This window comes from Sus scrofa, chromosome 5 (assembly GCF_054392235.1).
Source record: "Sus scrofa isolate SSC_HxYL_T2T_F1_AM1 chromosome 5, Sscrofa_HxYL_maternal_Yorkshire_Landrace_v2.0, whole genome shotgun sequence".
NCBI lineage: Eukaryota > Metazoa > Chordata > Mammalia > Artiodactyla > Suidae > Sus > Sus scrofa.
In genome coordinates, this window is record NC_139387.1 from 92466839 (window position 1) to 92486714 (window position 19876).

The 19876-nt window shown below is 41.4% G+C and overlaps 1 protein-coding gene across 12 annotated transcripts in view; it reads right to left on the reverse strand.

Moving 5' to 3' along the window:
• The window catches only part of APAF1 (apoptotic peptidase activating factor 1), a 92237-nt gene that overhangs the window by 34836 nt on the left and 37525 nt on the right, over positions 1-19876 (reverse strand). For 7 of the 12 annotated variants that reach the window (XM_084957481.1, XM_021093024.2, XM_084957478.1 and 4 more), the window contains 4 exons: positions 19695-19820; positions 17261-17392; positions 11225-11350; positions 1607-1768 (listed from right to left, as the gene is read on the reverse strand). In XM_084957481.1, the coding sequence (XP_084813607.1) occupies positions 1607-1768; positions 11225-11350; positions 17261-17392; positions 19695-19820 (546 nt within the window). Of the gene's footprint in view, positions 1-415; positions 1769-11224; positions 11351-17260; positions 17393-19694; positions 19821-19876 lie in introns of all 12 variants that reach the window. The other 5 variants (XR_014804265.1, XR_014804269.1, XR_014804267.1 and 2 more) reach the window with 3 other exon arrangements.

The window sequence follows — 19876 nt, forward strand, 5'->3', positions numbered from 1 at the left end:
CCCAAAATCTTGGACACTTATTTTTCTTTAGTATCCTGCTAAAGGGATTAAAAACTTATAAGCAACCAAGATCCAATAATAATAATGTAAATAATAATAATACAAATGGCCTCAGTTTTTATACAACTATATGTATATTTCAACTGTGTTTTTAAAGCTGTAATATCTTGGGTGGGGGAAACAGGGAGAGGTTGGTAAGAGGATACAAACTTAGTTGTAAGATAAACAAGGTCTGAGGATCTAATGTATAACATGGTGGCTATAGTTGAAAACACTACATTGTGGGAGTTCCTGTCGTGGCACAGTGGTAAACGAATCCGACTAGGAACCATGAGGTTGCGGGTTCCATCCCTGGCCTTACTCAGTGGGTTAAGGATCCGGCGTTGCCATGAGCTGTGGTGTAGGTCGCAGACGCAGCTCGGGTCCTGCGTTGCTGTGGCTCTGGCGTAGGCTGGTGGCTACAGCTCCGATTCGACCCCTAGCCTAGGAACCTCCATATGCTGTGGGATCAGCCCAAGAAAATGGCAAAAAGACAAAAAAAAAAGAAATAAAGAAAACACTACATTGTGTAATTGAAATTGCTAAGACAGAACTTAACATTTTCACATACACCCCAGATAAAAGAACAAAGGAAAAGAAAAAAAAGGCAGATATGTGAGCTGATACACATATTAATTAGCTCGATGGGAGGAATCCGTTCCCAATATATGTATGTATGAAATCACATCATACACTCTACGTATTTTACAGTTTTGTCAATTATACCTCAGTAAAGCTGAAAATAAACCTGTAACATCTCTTACTCAAGTCTTTCAAATCACCATTAGAATGGACTGGCACCAGGTCATAAATCAGAAAACATGGTTCTCTGAATCACTGTGTAGCTTTGGACACATTGTTTGGCTGCTTTGAACCTCAGCTGCCTCATTACGATCCCAGGCTACTGCAATCTGCTGCGTCCCTTGGATATTTACATCAAAAGAAATTACATGTGAGAACACTGAAACTGTTCAGTGTTGAAATTACATGTGTGACCACTACGAATGTCAACTAGTATTAGAATTGAAAAAAAGAGGAAGGCATTTCCTTGTCATTTACCTTCTTTTGTGTATCTTACTTATTTCACAGAAATTACACAGTCTACTTCAGTTACTGATAAGCATTTCTACCAGTCACCGTATCATAACATTTTAGGGGTAAGAAAGGACTTTGAAAATCACCTAAACCAATGTATCCCAAATTCCTGGGGCGGGGGGGAAACAGTGATGCAGAGAACATTCCATCATGTTCTAGGTAAGTCTGAGAAATACCAGTTGTTTTCTTTATCTCGGGACTTCCGGAGGCTTAAACACGTCAGCACACACTGCAGTACCTTTAACAGGGAGAGTAACACACAGCATTCCCCAAACCCGCGTGACCAGGGAGACCTTTTCTCACAAGGCCCAAGGACACCCCCTGAAGCACAGTTCTGAGAACGATGAGGAGTCAGGGTGTCTGCCCAAAACCATTCAGCTATACGTTATACCAATAAAACGCAAAAATCAACAGCTGTTTCCACTGCCTTTAGAACAGACTTAACTTGGCCTTCTAAAGCACTGGTACTTACCAGGACTTTATTTTTTGCTGCCACCACTAAGCTGGCACCGTCAGCTGACCACGAACAGCATTTCACCATCACTTCCATATCCTCTTGAGACTCCTCTGAATTTAGGAAGAACTGCTTCACATTAATGCTTTTCCTCTCATTTGCTGACTTCACATCCCAAAGCTTCAAATTACAAAACAAACAAAAAAATCTGAAGTTTGTTTTAATATCAACTCACATCTCTAGAAATCTACCCGGATTAAATACCACACACATTACTCACTTCATCTAAGGAATTATGTTTAATTATGCCTAACGTCTTCTTTCATTTTTTAAAGTTTTATTGAAGTATAGCTGATTTACAATGCTGTGATCTTCTCTGTTGTACCACAATGAGATCTAGTTATACATGTACACACATCCATTCTCTTTCAGATTCTCTTCCCACATAGATCATCAAGAAATACTGGGTAGAGTTCCCTCTGCCACAGAGCAGGTGCCCACTGGCCAATCATTCCATATATCTCAGTGTGCACATAAGGCTTTTAAATCAAATACTCTGGTTTCATTCAGCACCTTCCTAAAAAGAAAAAAAGCTAAAAGCACTGCCAAAAATGCAGAATGTAAAGCTATATAAAATGTTAAAAGAGCCTTGCGTGCTGTGGAGGAAGCTAAAGATGAGGTGTTGACAGCAAGGATGGGCATGGAATCGAGAAAGAAGATGTGACGAAGAGACCCACAACTTGCCACTGCTGCCCTCTGCTGTGCCAGGCATGAAGTTTGCTTCACATCTACTGTATGCACAGCACAGACACTACACAGGACCCAGTCCAAGCCGAGTTATAACCTAGCAGAGCATCCAGAGACACAGGAAGTCCCTGAAAACAGAAAATAAAGAATACGCTGAATGGAAGCACGACACCTTGTACGCTTGGTGGGGCCAGAGAGGGCCCTCAAACAACTGGATCCTAGGAATGGGATGCCTAAAGACTAAACCTTCCTCACTAGGAGAGCCACCTGAGCAACCCCAAAGACAAAGGCCTTCAAGAAGATCCATCTTGGGAGTTCCCGTGGTGGGAACTGAAACCAACTAGTATCCATGAGGACATGGGTTTAATCCCTTGCCTCGTTCAGTGGGTCAAGGATCCAGCATTGCCTTAAGCTGTAGTGCAGGTCACAGACGCAGCTCAGATCTGGCATTGCTGTGGTGTAGGCTGGAAGCTACAGCTCTGATTCAACCCCTAGCCTGGGAACCTCCATATGCCACAGGTGCAGCCCTAAAAAGACCAAAAAAAAAAAAAAAAAAAAAAAAAAAAAGAAGAAGATCCACCTCCTCACCACCCTGGGCCTTGAGCAGTATCCCAGCTTCACAGAATGATAATAAAAGACCAAAAAAAAAAAAAAAAAAAAAAAAAAAAAGAAGAAGATCCACCTCCTCACCACCCTGGGCCTTGAGCAGTATCCCAGCTTCACAGAATGATAATGATAATGACAGAATGATCAGACCAAGGGTCGGCCAAGGACAAAGATTTTTTTTTTAAAAAAAGCTGCTTCTTAGGCTTTAACTCAAGTTTCCAAAGCATAGCTCCAAGGTCAAAACCCAATTTGACTGGCCAGGCACACATTTAAATCTCTCTCGAGTTTGAGGAAGCATTAAACACTAGAAATACAGCCAAAACCAAAACCTTTCTCCTTGCAACATCTATGGATAACTTGGATGAAGCAAGAGAGACATCTAAAACAGCTGGCCCTCCTTGACACTAAAGAGAAAAAAAGGAGTCCCCGTCGTGCCTCAGCAATAACAAACTCGACTAGTATCCATGAGGATTCAGGTTCAATCTCTGGCCTTGCTCAGTGGGTTAAGGATCTGGCATTGCCATGAGGTGTGGTGTAGGTCGCAGACATAGCTTGGGTCCAGTTGCTGTGGCTGTGGCTATGGCGTAGGCCAGAAGCTACAGCTCCAATTCCACCCCCAGCCTAGGTACCTCCATATGCCACGGGTGTGACCCTAAAAAAAAGAAAGAAAAAAGAAAAGCAAAATCTGAACATCAGTGCCAGAAGCTTCAGTGCCATCAGCCAGGTTATATGAGAAATCACACTCTGCTTCCCTCTTAATATGAAAAAGAAAACAACCATTGCCTGGATTCAAGAAAGAAAAATACTGTAAACCAGTTATAATGGAAAAAATAAATAAACAAATAAAAGCCATTATATTAAAAAAAGAAAGAAAGAAAAATAAAACTAAACCACAACCCAATTTCCCTACATCTGTCTAAACCACATCTTCTGCACGTGGACCAAATGATTTTATCTCCTACCACCTATCAAGGGACCAATAAATACCAGCATTTCATTGTGAGCAAGTCACTGCACTATACCCAGGGTTCCTTTGCATCCTGGCCCTTGGGTGGTTTAAATGGCAATTTTTAAATAAAACTCGCATTTTGAAGCAGTTTATCATCAGGGCCTGAAAACCATGTGCTTATCCACAGGATATGCTACAAAACGCTTAAATTTACAGAGCCATTTGGAGCAGGAATAATTTTACTGTTCTTCATCCTCTCGGAAGATAAAATCTTTCGAAGACTTTGACCTTGAAATGCTGTTATCTGGCATCATTTTGCAGGACCTCTGCTTACTACCTGTCACTGTATCAGTGCGAACCAGCCAACATTATTGGCTTAATAGCACCGTGGGAAAGCTGCCACAAACACGGCAGTTCTCACCAAGAGTGCAATAAAGTCTGTCCCCTGCTGCTAGTGTGCTGTGCTCTACAATCACATTTTGATACTCACGCATGAAATCAAATGCTGTCCCTGAAGACTGTTAAAAATTTTTTTTCTTTTGAGTTTGGAGAAATCTTACTTCAATTTGAAGGGACACAGCAAAGGCCTATCACCTTGAACACATTTATGCACCACTATGCCAGTCCCTTTGAGATGATATAAATGAATCCGATAAAGACACTACTCTCAGGGAGTTTACAGGCCAGAAAAGGAGGTGAGGCAAGCAGGTAAGTGACTTACACGGGCGAAGTCAGACGTGTCATATGAGAAGAAAAGATAAAGCACAGTGGGAAGGCTGTGGGCTTGAGGGAACACTTTTTGCAGAAAGGACCACCTCACTCTCCTCTCTGAAGATAGAGGACTTGAGACACAACTTTAGACGGACACAATTTCACTACCAAAAAGACAAGAGAAACACTCGAGGGCCTTGAGTCTAGGCTGAGGGGTCAGCAGAAGCTACAGTGCAAAATGGGGAAGCACGGACGATGCAAAGGGAGAACAAGAGCAGTGAGGGTGCAGCGGCAGGGCCTGCACGCTTCCCCAGGGAGCCTCGCCTGCTCTGAGTCCCTTCCACACACTTGTATCACTTGCCTCTTTGTCTGTGCACTTATTTTTCTTCCCAGCTAGATCCTCAACCACTCCAGGCCAGGAATTACTTTTTTTTAGTGTCTAAAAACCAAATGACCAGTACAGAATCTGGCACATAGTAAGTACTCGATAAATGATCAATAAATACATTTTAAGTGAAAAGACAGGTTATTCCCATGTTTCAGGGGAGCAGAGATAACAGCATTACTCAAAGACCTAGGGTTCTGCAGAGAGAACATATATATTTATCTCCACACCCTCTCAAAACCCAGGTAAAATAATAATAAAGAGAATTTTTCTCCCTAGGCATAATTCACAAGGTGAAGGAGAAGGGAAGAAATTTAACAGTAACAAAACTGGAAAGGCTAGAAAGAAGAGAAACAAGTCATAAGGAGACCCCTAAAAACTAATCCGGATCCAACAGTGGGAAAAGCCAAGAAGTAGCCCAGTTCACACCACAGAAGTCCTGAAAGGCTCAGGAAGTGCTGTGTCTGGTACCTTAGACTGAGCTAACTAAGGAGGAATCACTCAAAGTCCCTCGAAATCCCCGCCCCTACTATGCCATCCAGGCTGCTGTGCCCCACTCTGGCTGAGGAAAACAGGGTTAATCTACACCCAGTGCAGTTGAAAGCAGGGTTGCCATTCTGAAAACAGGGACTTTAAGAGAAAGTCTATGTTCCAAGTGTTAAGATCTCTGCCTAGACATCTTCGCAAAACCTGCCTACTGGACTTATACCTTACAGGAAGGAGGCTGAAGATTTTTCTCTGAATGCCCTACCAGATCAAAACAAAAGATCTAGAGTCTGACATCAGAAGTTCATCATGAAATAATGACAGCCAGATAACCCTACAGGGAAACCCTCAGTAAATAAGTTCACAATTTCCCAACAGTTTTTTGGTGCTGCATTCCTAAGCATGAGCAAATTATCCAAGGATCAGGCTACTAAGATTTAGCTATAAAATGCAGACAGAAACCAAACCCAACAAACATAAAATACAGCACCTATAAAGGGATATAAAAAACTCAAAAAAAATTAATATCCACAAAAAAAGATACTGCATCCACAAAACAGGAATAGAGTAACATTAAAAAGGAAAATGATCATAAGAATGGGTACTTAAAAATGACAGCAGAAATTAAAAACACAATAGAAGGAATGGAAAATTAAGCTAAATAAATCCTCCAAAAATAAGGCAAAAGGATGAAGAAAAGAGAGAAAAGTAAGAAATATCCAAAGCAGACAGACATTTCAGGAAGGGAAGCTAGAGGAGAATAAATCAAATAATTAAAAGAAGCTAGAGGAGAATAAATCAAGTAATTAATAAATCAAGTAATTAAAGGATATGAATTTCCAAACTGAAAGAGTTACCAAGTGCCAAGCACAATAAATGAAGACAAACCCATACCAAGCCATGTTATCATGAAAAATTTTAAAACAATCTTAAGTTTCAAGACAGGAAAACAGATTACATATGAATCAGAATGGCTTCAAAATCTCAAAAAAACTTTGGAAGCTAGACGACAAGGGAGCAATGTCTCCAAAATTCTAAAGAAGAATCATTTCCTTCTGTATCAATTAAGTATGAAGCTAGAATAAAGACACTTATAGACAGAGAAGATCACCAAAATTTACCTCCCAGGGATTCTTTCTTAGAAAGCTAGGGATTTTCCTCTAAGCTGAGAGAGTAAGCCAAGAAATCAAGGAAACAAGGGTTTTGACTCGAGAGAAAAGCAAAGGGAATTCCCAGGAAGATAGTAAAGGCAGCTGAACACTAGGAATAGTATCTCCAATCATAATGATGCAAGACAGAACCCTCCGAGAAAGTTATTTCTAAGAAAATAGAAGGTATCAAATACCTGATAAGTTTAAATTCTTTAAGAAACAACTTAAACAAGGGATAGTTTGAAGATGAACTAGTGATAGGAGCATTTAAAGAACAAGCAAATGAAAAAACAAAACTACAGTGTTAAATGTACAACACATTTAATTCCAAAGCAAACAAAAAGTTGTATGAGAAAGAGTAAAAAAATCATCACACACTACATGGCTCCACTGTGGTCAGTCACGAAGACGTAAATCCAGAACAATGACCTAATTAAAATCATGAAACATACAGGAACCACAAACAGTAGGGCAGTTTGGAGAAGAAAACAAGGAAGAGTTCAGGGTGCAGCACAGTGAGTCTGAGATGCAGTGTATTACCTAAGTGACAACGATGAGAAGGCAGTTAAGGATGCACAAGCACACGAGAGAAATGAGGACTGGAGAGAGCACATCTGAAAGTCACCTACAGAAGGGAGGAGAGCTGAAGCCATGAAACCAGCTGAACCGGGATGGAAGAAGGTCATGGAGGTGGCAGTCAAGATGACATGCTTCAGGGAGTTCCCGTCATGGCTCAACGGTTAACAAACCCGACTAGCATCCATGAGGACACGGGTTCAATCCCTGCCCTCGCTCAGTGGGTTCAGGATCCAGCATTGCTGTGAGCTGTGGTGTAGGTCACAGACAGGGCTTGGATCCAGCGTTGCCGTGGCTCTGGCGTAGGCCAGCAGCTACAGCTCCTATTCGACCCCTAGCCTGGGCACCTCCGTATGCCGTGAGTGCGGCCCTAAAAAGACAAAAAAAAGAAAGATTACATGCTTGAGGAATAGCCATATTTTAGTGGGCAGGAAAAAGAAAGCTTTCAAGGGACAGAAGAAGAAAGAAGAAAACACTGATGTCGAATGTGGAGAGTTTCATAAAGGAAACGTGGGTGGTCCACAGGGGATGTGATGCAGCAAAAAAATAAGGATTAGATAAAGAAAAATACCGGATTTCACACCCATCCAAAGAGCATTGGATTTTACAAGAAAAAGAAGGAAAACAAAATACAACTGGATTTTTCTCCTCAAGGTAATGCAGGAAAGACAGACCCAGGCTTAAAAAAAGGAGTAAGTAGTGAACGGGTTAGTCAGGACGTGGAGACAACAAGTACAGGTAACTTCACAAGTCTAGTCACAAAGGTCTAGTCAAAAAGAAAAACAGAATGACTATTTCACAGGAAAACACCACCAAGGAAAAATCACAGGTTCTTCACTTTTCAGTTTTATCATGCTTCACTTTTGGTTTTATAAAGGCCCAAGAACATCTGTGGAATGCGGGAAACAATCCAAAAGAAAAGAGTTGTCTTCACCTCGCCCCTGCAGAATCTCCTCTGATTTGGAGCACCTCAGAGAAGAGGCAGATACTTGGTATTTGGAGAGAACCTACCACAGAGGCCAAATCTGTTGACCTGAATATTCAAAGAACGCTCCCCCTATCTACCAAAGGATAGGCAATTCAATAAAGTAGAATTCTTTCAAGAATTCCAAGACTCCCTGAAGTAACTTTTACAAAAATGAGTTCTCCTCAGTCAGCAGAGAGAGAGAGATCAAGGATTCGATCAGAGGATCAGCCTCACAAGAGTCTACCCTGCTTTAACTTAGGAGTCACCTAGTAGCATTAAAAAACCTACTTGCCTGAAGCTTTTTTTTTTTTTTTTTTTTTTGCCTTTTTTTTTTAGGGCCACACCTGCGGCATATGGAAGTTCCCAGGTGAGGGGTCAAACCAGAGCTGTAGCTGCCAGCCTATGCCACAGCCACAAGAATGCTGGATCGGAGCCCCGTCGGTGACCTACACCACAGCTCACAGCAATGCTGGATCTTTAACCCACTAAGCAAGGCCAGGGATAGAACCCACGTCCTCATGGACACTAGTCAGGTTTGTTACTGCTGAGCCACAATGGGAACTCCCTTCTCTTCAGATTCTAATGAACAAAACAGAGCCCAAAGTGTTGAAGTACTTCCCTGGAAGAGGTACATGCCAAGAAAATTTACTAAGCACATGTTGTGAGCACAAATGCAATGAACTTCAGAGAGATACGACAAGAAGATGACAAGGTCTCTACGGATCATAAACCTATATTCGACCTCATCAAAGAAACAGAAGACACGTGAAAATGACTGAAGTGAACAGTACAACACATTTAGAAGTGGAAATCAGAAGACCAAAATATATCTATCTATAGAGAGAGACGCAGGAATATAGGCAGATATGCATATACATTCTTATAACAAGATGGATGTTTAGGAAACACTTTCTGAAGAAGGCTTTAAATTTACTTTCTAAATTTATAAAGTTTTGAGGGTCTTTAAAAACTATAAAGAAGAAGGAATTCCCATAGTGGCACAGAGAAAATGAATCCAACTAGGAACCATGAGGCTGCAGGTTCAATCCCTGGCCTAGTTCAGTGGGTTAAGGATCTGGCATTGCCACGAGACAGGGCTCAGATCTGGTGTGGCTGTGGCTGTGGCACAGGCCAGCAGCTGTAGTTCTGACTGGACCCCTAGCCTGGGAACCTCCACATGGTGAGGGTGCGGTGGTTAAAAAGTAAAAAAAAAAAAAAGACAATAAAAACCATAATGAAGTGAATTGGAGGCAAAAAAAAAAAAAAATCCAAGACAGTCTAATGAAAAGGGGACAGTAGCTGAAATAAGCCCCCAAAATTACCCTGCCCAGATGTGACAATCAATGTATTGGAGAGAAAGAGAGGCATAGCAGAACGATGGAATGTGAAGAGTCTTAGAGGTGTGCCTGATGAGCCTGGGTTTACCACAGTTTAGAACATGGTACTTTTGCGTTCCAGCTAAAAAATGGCAAGATGAAAACAGAGGTAGAGAGCTACTCCAGCAGCTATGTATTAGAAGAAAGAGCAATAAAAAGGCTTTTTGGGGGTTTTTTTGTTTTTGTTTTTGCTTTTTAGGGCCCCACCTGCGGCATACCCAAGTTCTCAAGCTAGGGGTTGAACTGGAGCTACAGCTGCCTGCCTATATCACAGCTACAGCAATGCAGGATCCAAGCCTCATCTTTGACCTACACCAGAGCTCACAGCAATGCCGGATCCCTGACCCACTAAGCGAGACCAGGGATCGAACCCATATCCTCATGGTTACTAGTTGGATTCGTTTCCGATGCGCCACAACAGGAACTCCAAAAGTTTATCTTAGAAGGCTGCCGCCACACACGAGGGGATGACAACATGAACCACAGCAAACACCACAGGATGGGAGGGGAAAAGGAAGACCAAGAGATGAAGAAGTCAAAGATGGACTGGACTTTTTCTTTCTGGCCACACCTTGGCATGCAAAACTTCCAGGGCCAGAGATCAAACTCAGGCCGAGGCAGCAACCCCAGCCACAGCAGCGACAACACCAGATCCTTAACCTGCTGAGCCCCCATGGAACTCCAAAGATGGACAGGACTTAACACCAAAGGAAAAAAGGAGAATCAGTAAACAGGAGACCAGAACGACAGTGGAGACAGGAATAAGAAACTGGCATTATCATCGATTTTACTGAGTAGCATTGAGAACTATGTCTAGATACTCATATTGCAACAGAACAAAGGGTGGGGGAAAAAAATGTATACATGTAAGGATAACTTGATCCCCTTGCTGTACAGTGGGGAAAAAAAATAAACTAATAAAAAGCTTAAAAAAAAAAAAAAGAAACCGGCATTAGGATCTTATTGAGAAATATGGTGGAGGTTTAAGGAAGAATTTAATTTTTTTAAAGGCTGTAATTTTAGAAGGCTAAATAAGCTTTTTTCCATAGCTGAGCTTTCCCCCATATGATTCTCAAAAACAGGCATATAATAACATAAAAACAGGATAAATGAATGATAAATAAAAGCAGGCCCTTTACAAATTTGATCCCATAGATCTCAAAAAAGTTTATGAAACTATAGATGAAATATATGCTTAAAAATTAAGAATTCAGAGTTCCCGTTGTGGCTCAGTGGTTAACGAACCCGACCAGGAACCATGAGGTTTCAGGTTCAATCCCTGGTCTCGCTCAGGGGATTAAGGATCCAGCATTGCCATGAGCTGTGGTGTAGGTTGCAGACGCAGCTCAGATCCCACAGTGCTGTGGCTGTGGTGTAGGTAGTGGCTACAGCTCCAAATGGACCCCTAGCCTGGGAACCTCCATATGCCGTGGGTGTAGCCATAAAAGAGACCAAAAAAAAAATTTAAGAATTCAAATTATATGAACTTTAAAGCATAAGACAGTAACCATTAACAAATAATCGTGATGACAAGCAATTACAGTTATAGGACATATGCTCCTGGAAATTGAAGGAAGATCATCTTCCTGCAGGTACGTGAAGAACAAAAACCTATTTCCATAACCCAATAATACGAAAATCTAATTATGTACAACCCATTTTAACAATGAAAAATAGCATACCTTTAATGTTCCATCAGCTGAACAACTAGCCAAAAGCTTATCATCTGGTGAAAATCGGCAGTGACTGACTGAATTTGTATGACCAAACATGGTATTTCGACATTCTTTTTGATTCAGATCCCAGAGCTATTTGAGAAAGATAAAAAGGTAACTGAAAAACTAGCACTGACTGGATAAAAGTTAGAAATCAGGTAAAGTTTTTCCTTCCCTCCCAATTAAGTCTTCTTCAGTTACAGGAAGACGTTGAATTCACAGTTTGACAGAGCTCTCGAACACAAGGGTGAAACTGTGATTAACAAGTAATGGGGCGCTTAGATCAGCACCTAAATCTACTAAGGAACTTGAAGGCTTACCTAGGCTCCAGTCTGAGCATTAAACAAAGAGCTAACAATTACCATTCATTTTAACAAAGTAGTCTGAAATCATTTCACTCAGCTCTATAAGAAATAACAGGGAAAATAAACTGCCCCCAATTTTTTTAGATGCTAGGTTATCCAATTTTAAAATTGACCATTTCTAAGATTTCTCTATGCAAACCTAGGCTAAAATCTATTAACACACTAAAAAATGATTCAAAAAAAATCTTTGATATTTATATCGAAGATAGATATAAACACATTTGACAGTAAATATAAGGAATTAGAAGAGCAAGTAAAACTACCCTTCCAGAAGCAATAACCCAAATCCAGAATGTGGGACAGGATATATGACTCACTTCCTCTAAAATACCAATGGCATAAAATAAGAGGCAGACAGGAGGGCAACTTTTATAGAATAAAAGAGATTTAAGAGGAGTTCCCATTGTGGCTCAGTGGTAATGAATTTGACTAGAATTCGTGAGGATGTGGGTTCAATCCCTGGCCCTGCTCAGTGGGTTGAGGATCCAGCATTGTTGTGAACTGAGGTGTGGTACTCAGACATGCTGTTCTTGCTATGGCTGTGGTGTAGGCCAGCAGCTGTAGCTCTGGTTTGACCCCTAGCCTGGGAACTTCCATATGCTGCAGGTACAGCCTAAAAAGCAAAAAAAAAAAAAAAAAGAGAGAGAGAGAGAGAGATTTAAGAGACATATCAACCACATGCCATTTGAAATTTGGAATTCTGACTCCAATAAATCTATGGTAGAAAGATATGTTTTGAGGAGTTCCCACTCTTTGCAGTGGTTAAGAATCCTACTACAAGAGTTCCCGTTGTGGCTCAATGGGTTAAGAACCCGACTGGTATCCATGAGGATGTGGATTTGATCCCTGGTCTCACTCAGTGGGTTAAAGATCTGGCATTGGCCATGAGCTGTGGTGTAGGCTGCAGATGTGGCTTGGATCTGGCATTGCTGTGGCTGTGGCCGGGAGCTGCAGCTCCAATTTGACCCCTAGCCTCAGAAATTCCGTATGCAGGTTTGGCCCTAAAAAGGGGGAAAAAAAAGAAAAAAAGAATCTAACTACAGCGGCTCAGTGGGAAAGTGCAGGTTCCCTGGCCTAGTGCAGTAGGTTAAAAGATCCAACATTGCCAAGCAATAGGTTGCAGCTACTATTCAGATTCAATCCAAGGGTGAGGCCATTAAAATTTAAAAAGAAAAAAAAATATATATATATATGTCTTATAACTAATAAGGAAAAATAAACATGAACAAGGTATATTATCAAATTATTGCTTATTATGTAAGGTATGATAAATGGCATGGTATTTATGTTTTAGACCTCGGGATGCATGCTGGAGTATTCTAGGTGAAATGACATGGTATCTGGGATTTGCTATAAAATGTTCTAGTCCAAAAAAGTGGGAGGTGGTGTCAGAAAAAAGATTAGTAAAATGTTGATAATTGCTGAAGCTAGACAATGGACACAACAGGGGTTCATTATTATTCTCTATCCTTTGGGATATGTTTGAAAAGTATAAAAAATATAAAAAGGGGTGTTCCCACCATGGCACAGTGGGTTAAAAACCCGACTGCAGAGGCTCATGTCACTGCAGAGATGTAGGTTTGATTCCCAGCCTGGCATGGTGGGTTAAAGGATCTGGCTTTGCCACAGCTGCAGCATAGCTCGCAGCTGTGACTCCATTTCAATCTCTCGCCTGGGAATTTCCATGAGCCTCGGGTGTGGCCATAAAATAAGAAAAAAAAATTGTGCAAAGGGTCTATAAGCATCTCTGGTGATGTACGCTAACTAGATTAAACACTGAAGAAGAAATCATTCTCTCCCAATATTAATCTTGGTAAAAATCCTTTGGAAATGATCAGTAAGTGACATAGGTCCTGTTCTTCAGGCCCATCCCCATCCTCAGCTCCTTTATCCCAGTCCTAGATAAATGCAGTTCTGCAGAGAGGGCACGTTACACAAGGGCAGCTTCAGATGTACATCTTTTCATTGGCTTCCCTCAGTTCAAAACGCACAAGCACTAAGTTCTAAGAGCTCTGATAGAAATACAGATGCAGAACAATAGGTCTTAAAGGAAGGGGTCCTTAATGTAAACCGCTGACCAACCAAAAACCCCTTGCCACGTCTTAGAGAATTCTGTCTTTATCTAAAAGGAGGAAATATAAACTTCCTTATCCCACAAAATGTTTAAAAGTAACATCAAAAATTACTCATAAGGAGTTCCTGCTGTGGCTCAGCAGGTTAAGGACCTGATGCTGTCTCTGTGAGAATGCAGGTTCAATCCCTGGCCTTGCTCAGTAAGTTAAGGATCTAGCATTGCCACAAGCTTTGGCATAGGTCGCAGACATGGCTCAGATCTGGAGTTGCTGTGGCTGTGGCACAATCCTCAGCTGAAGCTCTGATTCAACCCCAGCCCAGGGAACTTCCATGTGCCTCAGGTGTGGCCATAAAAAGAAAAAAAAAAAATTCCTAAATATTTATTGTATAGCTATATCAAAAAATTAGCTTTCCGTCTTGAGAAGCACTGACTGATAAAGTTCATTTTAAAGTAAGTTATGCAGGAGTTCCCGTCGTGGCGCAGTGGTTAACGAATCCGACTAGGAACCATGAGGTTGCGGGTTCGATCCCTGCCCTTGCTCAGTGGGTTAACAATCTGGCGTTGCCGTGAGCTGTGGTGTAGATTGGGGACGCGGCTCGGATCCCAGTACCCGCGTTGCTGTGGCTGTGGTGTAGGCTGGTGGCTACAGCTCCGATTCGACCCCTAGCCTGGGAACCTCCATATGCCAAGGGAACGGCCCAAGAAATAGCAACAACAACAACAACAACAAAAAAGACAAAAGACAAAAAAATTTAAAAATTAAAAAAAATAATTAAAAAAAAAAATAAAGTAAGTTATGCCAGGCCTCTCACCTGTTGCCTTCTGAGACAGCCTGCACTTTGTCTACTTCTTACCTATCGCTTTGCCTTTCACTAAATTTCTTCTGCGCTGAGACATAAAGAACATAAACTTCAGAAAGATCGAGCTACGATAACCCAGAAAATCACCAGGGTCACGCTGAGATTTCATGACACCAACCTCAATGCCTAAAGGTCCCTCTCCCCCAGAGAAAGAACGCATAGAAGCCTCCTTGTCCACCCCTATTCTTGTCCAGAACCCTGTTTTTCTCCTTGTTACTCTAAAACACCTCACAATTCTTCCCCAGTGGAGGACATAGTTTTTAAGGCATTAGCCTGCTGTGGCCTCCTTTGCCAGGCAAAGCAATAAAAGCTGTTTTTTTCCTCCTTAAAAAGGAATTGAAAAATAAAAAATAAAGTATGTCATGCCGCAGGTGTGGTCATAACAAAAAGAGAAAGAGAAATACTGTATGACATCACTTACATGTGGAATCTAAAAAATACAACAAACTAGTCCACGTAAGAAAAAAGCAGCAGACTCCCAGATACAGGGAACAGACTAGTGGTTAATAGTGGGGAGAGGGGGAGAGGAGGGGCAGTATACAGGTAGGTGATTAAGAGGTACACGTTTATTACGCAGAAAAAAAGCTACAAGTGGAGTTCTCTTGTGGTGGAGCAGGTGTTGTCAATGCAGGGGCCCAGGCTGCTGCTGTGGCACAGGTTCAATCCCTGGCCCAGGATCTTTCATGAGCCAAAGGATTAGTCATTTAAAAACGTTGTGTATCACTATATCTTACACCTGTAACTTAATACTGTACAACTATACCTCAATTTTTAAAATTATTTATAAATAATATGAAGTCTAATTTTTTTCAGGTAGGTTTATTCAACAGGGTAAATTTTTCTGAGTAAAAGGGAGCTATAATTGTGAGATAAAATGGATGCAAACTAATGCACTTGGAGTGGATAAGCAGTGAAATCCTACTGTATAGCACTGGGAACTGTATCTAGTCACTGTGATTGAGCATGATGGAGGATAATGTGAGAAAAACAGTGTATACATGTGTGTGTGACTGGGCCACTGCTGTACAGTAGAAAATTGACAGAATACTGGAAACCAACTATAATGGAAAAAATTAAAATCACTAAAATTGTTTTAAATTAAAAAAATACAATAATGCAAAATTTCTTAAAAACAAAAAAAATTGTGAGATAATTTTTAATAAACTTTTTCTTTTTTTTTTTGTCTTTTTAGGGCTCAACCCACAGCATATGGAAGTTCCCAGGATCCCAGGATAGAGGCAAAATCAGAGCTGTAGCTACTGGCCTACACCACAGCCACAACAATGCAGGATCTGAGCCAAGTCTGTGACCTACACCACAGCTCACGGCAATGCCAGGTCCTTAACCTACTGAGCAAGGTCAGGATCAAACCTGCATCCCCATGGATACTAGTCAGATTCCTTTCCACGAAGCCACGACCAGACCTCCGAGATAATTTTGTTACTACATTACTGTTATTTTGATCCAATCTGGTGTTTTTCAAATTTTCAAATCGTGATCCCTAATGCCCTATTAGAGATTCCATAAACATGCTTGAAAGGCACTAGTGAGATTGGGAGGAGTAAGAGAGGAGAAACGCAGGCCCATACCCACACGTCGACCAGAGCAAGGGGCTTCATCTGTTTACACACTGAGCTTCTGCATACATTTTCTTATCCGCAGCTCATGGCCATGTCAGCTCCTTAACCCAATGATCAAGGCCAGGGATCTAATCTGCATCCCCATGGATACTAGTCTAACCCACTAAGCCATAAGAGGAACTCCAATCTTTTATAGGTTTAATTATAAAACATTCAACATATATGGGACAGATATCTATTTTTGGTTTTAGTTTGGTTTAAAAAAAATTGTGTTCCTATCAGTACCTTTTTCCCCCTGCTCTTTCTAATAACAAAATTTCTCTTTTTTGGGGGGGAGGGGGTGGTTTTGCTTTTTAGGGCCACACTTGTGGCATACGGAGGTTCCCAGACTAAGGGTCGAATTGCAGCTGCAGCTGCCAGCCTACATCACAGCCACAGCAACACTGGATCCTTGACCCACTGAGCAAGGCCAGGGATGATCAAAGCCTCGAGCTCCTGGACACTTGTCAGGTTCATTTCCCCTGCGCCACAACGGGAACGCCAGACCTTCTCTTCTGAATCAAGCCCCACTTATAACTCAAGTGGAGCTGACCTCGTCCATCTGTCCCATTTCTACATGGCTAAACTTGAGACTCTTGGCCAATCAGAGGGTCCCATCCTACTGATCTCTAGGGATATTCAGCAAAGCACATGGAACCCAAACCAGGGTTTTCTCTACAGGAAAATTAAAGATCTGAGAAAAAGCAAGTTTCCCTTCCTCTGTGATTATGAGTTGTAATATCCATGTAAGCCCAGAGCTAAGGATAGTTGTATTTCCTGCCACACAGAGAGACTCTGCTTGAACCAACAAAAAGGGCAACAGTCTAGAGACGGAGAGGGAGTCAGAGCTCAAGAACGTAGTTTAGGCACCTGTAATCAGCTATGCCTGAACCCATGCTCCTCCTAGAGTTTTCAATTATAACAGCCAATACATTTTTTGTGGTTGTTGTTGTTACTTAAGCTAAGATGAAAACGGCTATCCCTGGAACCAAAAGATCCCTGGTTAACACACTACATGAAAAAAATCTAAGGAGATGTTTTGATGTGTCAAATTTATCTACATAATTCTCATTGTCCATACTTACTTTGAGGAAGTAGTCACTTGAGCCAGTGGCTAAGAGAAGGTGATTACTGTTGTTGGTGAAGTGGCAGCAGTTGACTTGCTCTGAGTGCTCATCATAGCTTTGTACCAGTTCCCCGGTCACAGAATTCCAAATCTAAAGAGAACAGAGGAAATAAAACATACATTACTCCTTTTCTCAAAGGGAAAACAAGGAGGCCAAGTAAATGTGAGCTCTTCTGCAGATGTGACCCATCCTGGCTGCCAGTTTCCCCCAGGCAGACATCATGCTAATGAATACCTCCCCTTTCCCTAAAATATGTCAGCATTTTGCCAGGATCTTTTTTTCAATTACCTGCAAAGCTACACATGTGTCTTTCTCTGGCATAATTAGAATCTCACGAAAACATTCCATTTTTCAAGGACAGGATTGCCCATGTTCACACGAATGACAGCAGTAGAGAGGTTCTTAGTCAGGTCCTTAATTTTCCTGCATCTCAGTCCCCTCTGTGAAAGGGCGATACCTGCACCTGTCCTACACAACGTATAGTGTCAAATGACATAAAGAACTTGATAAATGTAACTTGATAAGCGTCCTACTGACATCAAAGCACTAATAAATAAGTAAAGGCAGGCAGTTCAGTGGGGGGGAAAAATGCTTTAGATCCTGAGGGAAACCGAGCTTTCAACCCTGGCTCCACTAGGTATTAACTAATGACAAATGACTTCATCTCTGAACCTGCTTCCTCATCTGTAAGAAGGGATCAATAATTATCTCGCAAGCTGTAGTGCAAAACTCATAATGTAATTTAAGAAAGTGTGTAGTATCAAGCCTCATGCAGTGTTATGTTCTCAACAAAAAGGAATCATCTCCCTAGTTACTACAGAAGACACCTAAGTAGTCTGCTTTATCAAACAGACAAAAGAAATAAATTCCCTGATGAATCTTCACTGGGCTTTGGACTTTAGAGGTATTAATGTCCCTCCCACAGCATTTTCTTTTTATCTTATCAAAGCACTCCCCAGAGGTGCAAAGACTTTATTTTAAACTGCTTTAATAATTACTTCTGCCTCTTGCTTTAAATTTTGAGTTCTTACAAGCAAACTTAAGCCACATAGGTCTGACTCTGGAACAGCACAGAGTGGCCAACTCCCACTCTGACCCAGGTGGAGGCTACAAAGTGAAGCAAGTAGTTGGTTGTAAAGGCACATAGAGAATTCAAATTATCAAGAAGTAGATTTTTCCAAAGTCTCAATCTAGTCTGGACACTTCAATGCCCTCCTGAAAGTAGGTGCAAACTCTAGGAACACTCCCAAGCCAACTTTCTTGCTTCCAGGTCCACTAAGACCCACCCCACCTAGCCAGATTCCAAATCTCTTTTTTTCTTTTTTTAGGGCCGCACCCATGGCATATGGAAGTTCCCAGGCTAGAGGTTAAATTGGAGCTGTAGCTGCCGGCCTACACCACAGCTCATGGCAATGTCGGATCCTTAATCCACTGAGTAAAGCCAGGAAGAGAACCGCATCCTCATGGATACTAGTCGGGTTCGTTACCACTGAGCCACGATGGGAACTCCCACATTCTCTTTTGAAAAAAGCCTAAAATGAGGTTTCCCCTCCACTCAACAAAGAAAACATCCCCCTAGACTTCAGTTTCTCTTAAATTCCATCAAGAGCTCTGGCTAACAGCCAAATTTAGGGACAAGAGACAAAAAAGATTAATTAACAAAGATAAAAATTACCCTGTGGGGTTTTTTTTTCCTCTATTTACTTTTTAGACTAGTAACCTGATTGTTAGTATATTTATCCATCTGGTTTAAGCCAGTTCATAAAATCTAGGTTGCATTCCACAAATGATATCTTTTACAACAGAAATTGATCTCAGATGATAGTTGTGTGCAGCAACAATTCTAATCACAGGCGCTCAAAGACCTCTCAATAAATGAAAAGCAAATTTTTATTCGAATCTGCCTTGTAAATATCATAGGCTAATCGACCTAGGTATTTTCGTTGGTGCTTAAAAATTAAAAATTTTAGGAGTTCCTGCCATGGCTCAGCAGAAACAAATCTGACTAGTATCCATAAGGACACAGGTTCAATCCCTGGCCTTGCTCAGTGGGTTAAGGATCGGGCATTGCCATGAGCTGTGGTGTAGGTCGCAGACACGTCTCAGATCCCGAGTTGCTGTGGCTATGGTGTAGGCCAGCAGCTACAGCTCCGATTCTACCCCTAGCCTGGGAACCTCCATGTGCTGCAGGTGTGGCCCCAAAAAGACCAAATAAATAAATAAAAATTAAAAATTTTAGATACCATTAATTTATAATGGATAAAAACTGGATTGCCTCAAGTTAATCAATCAACAGACAAGAGTCCTTTAACCCTTTCCTTCCCTAGTACCTCTATTACAGAAAAAGAAAATTTTGTGGTAGTCACAACTCAAGAGAAAAATAGTCCCCTACCTTCACTTTTTTATCCACTGAGCAAGTTGCTATAAATCTGTCATCTGCAGAGAATGCACAGCAAAGCACTTCATCCTCGTGAGCCTTGATTTCTAGAAGTTTTTCTCCTGTTTCAGCTTTGAACACCTGCACAAGCAACAGTAAAATCTTCTTACTACAACTGCTTAACCATGAGTTATCAG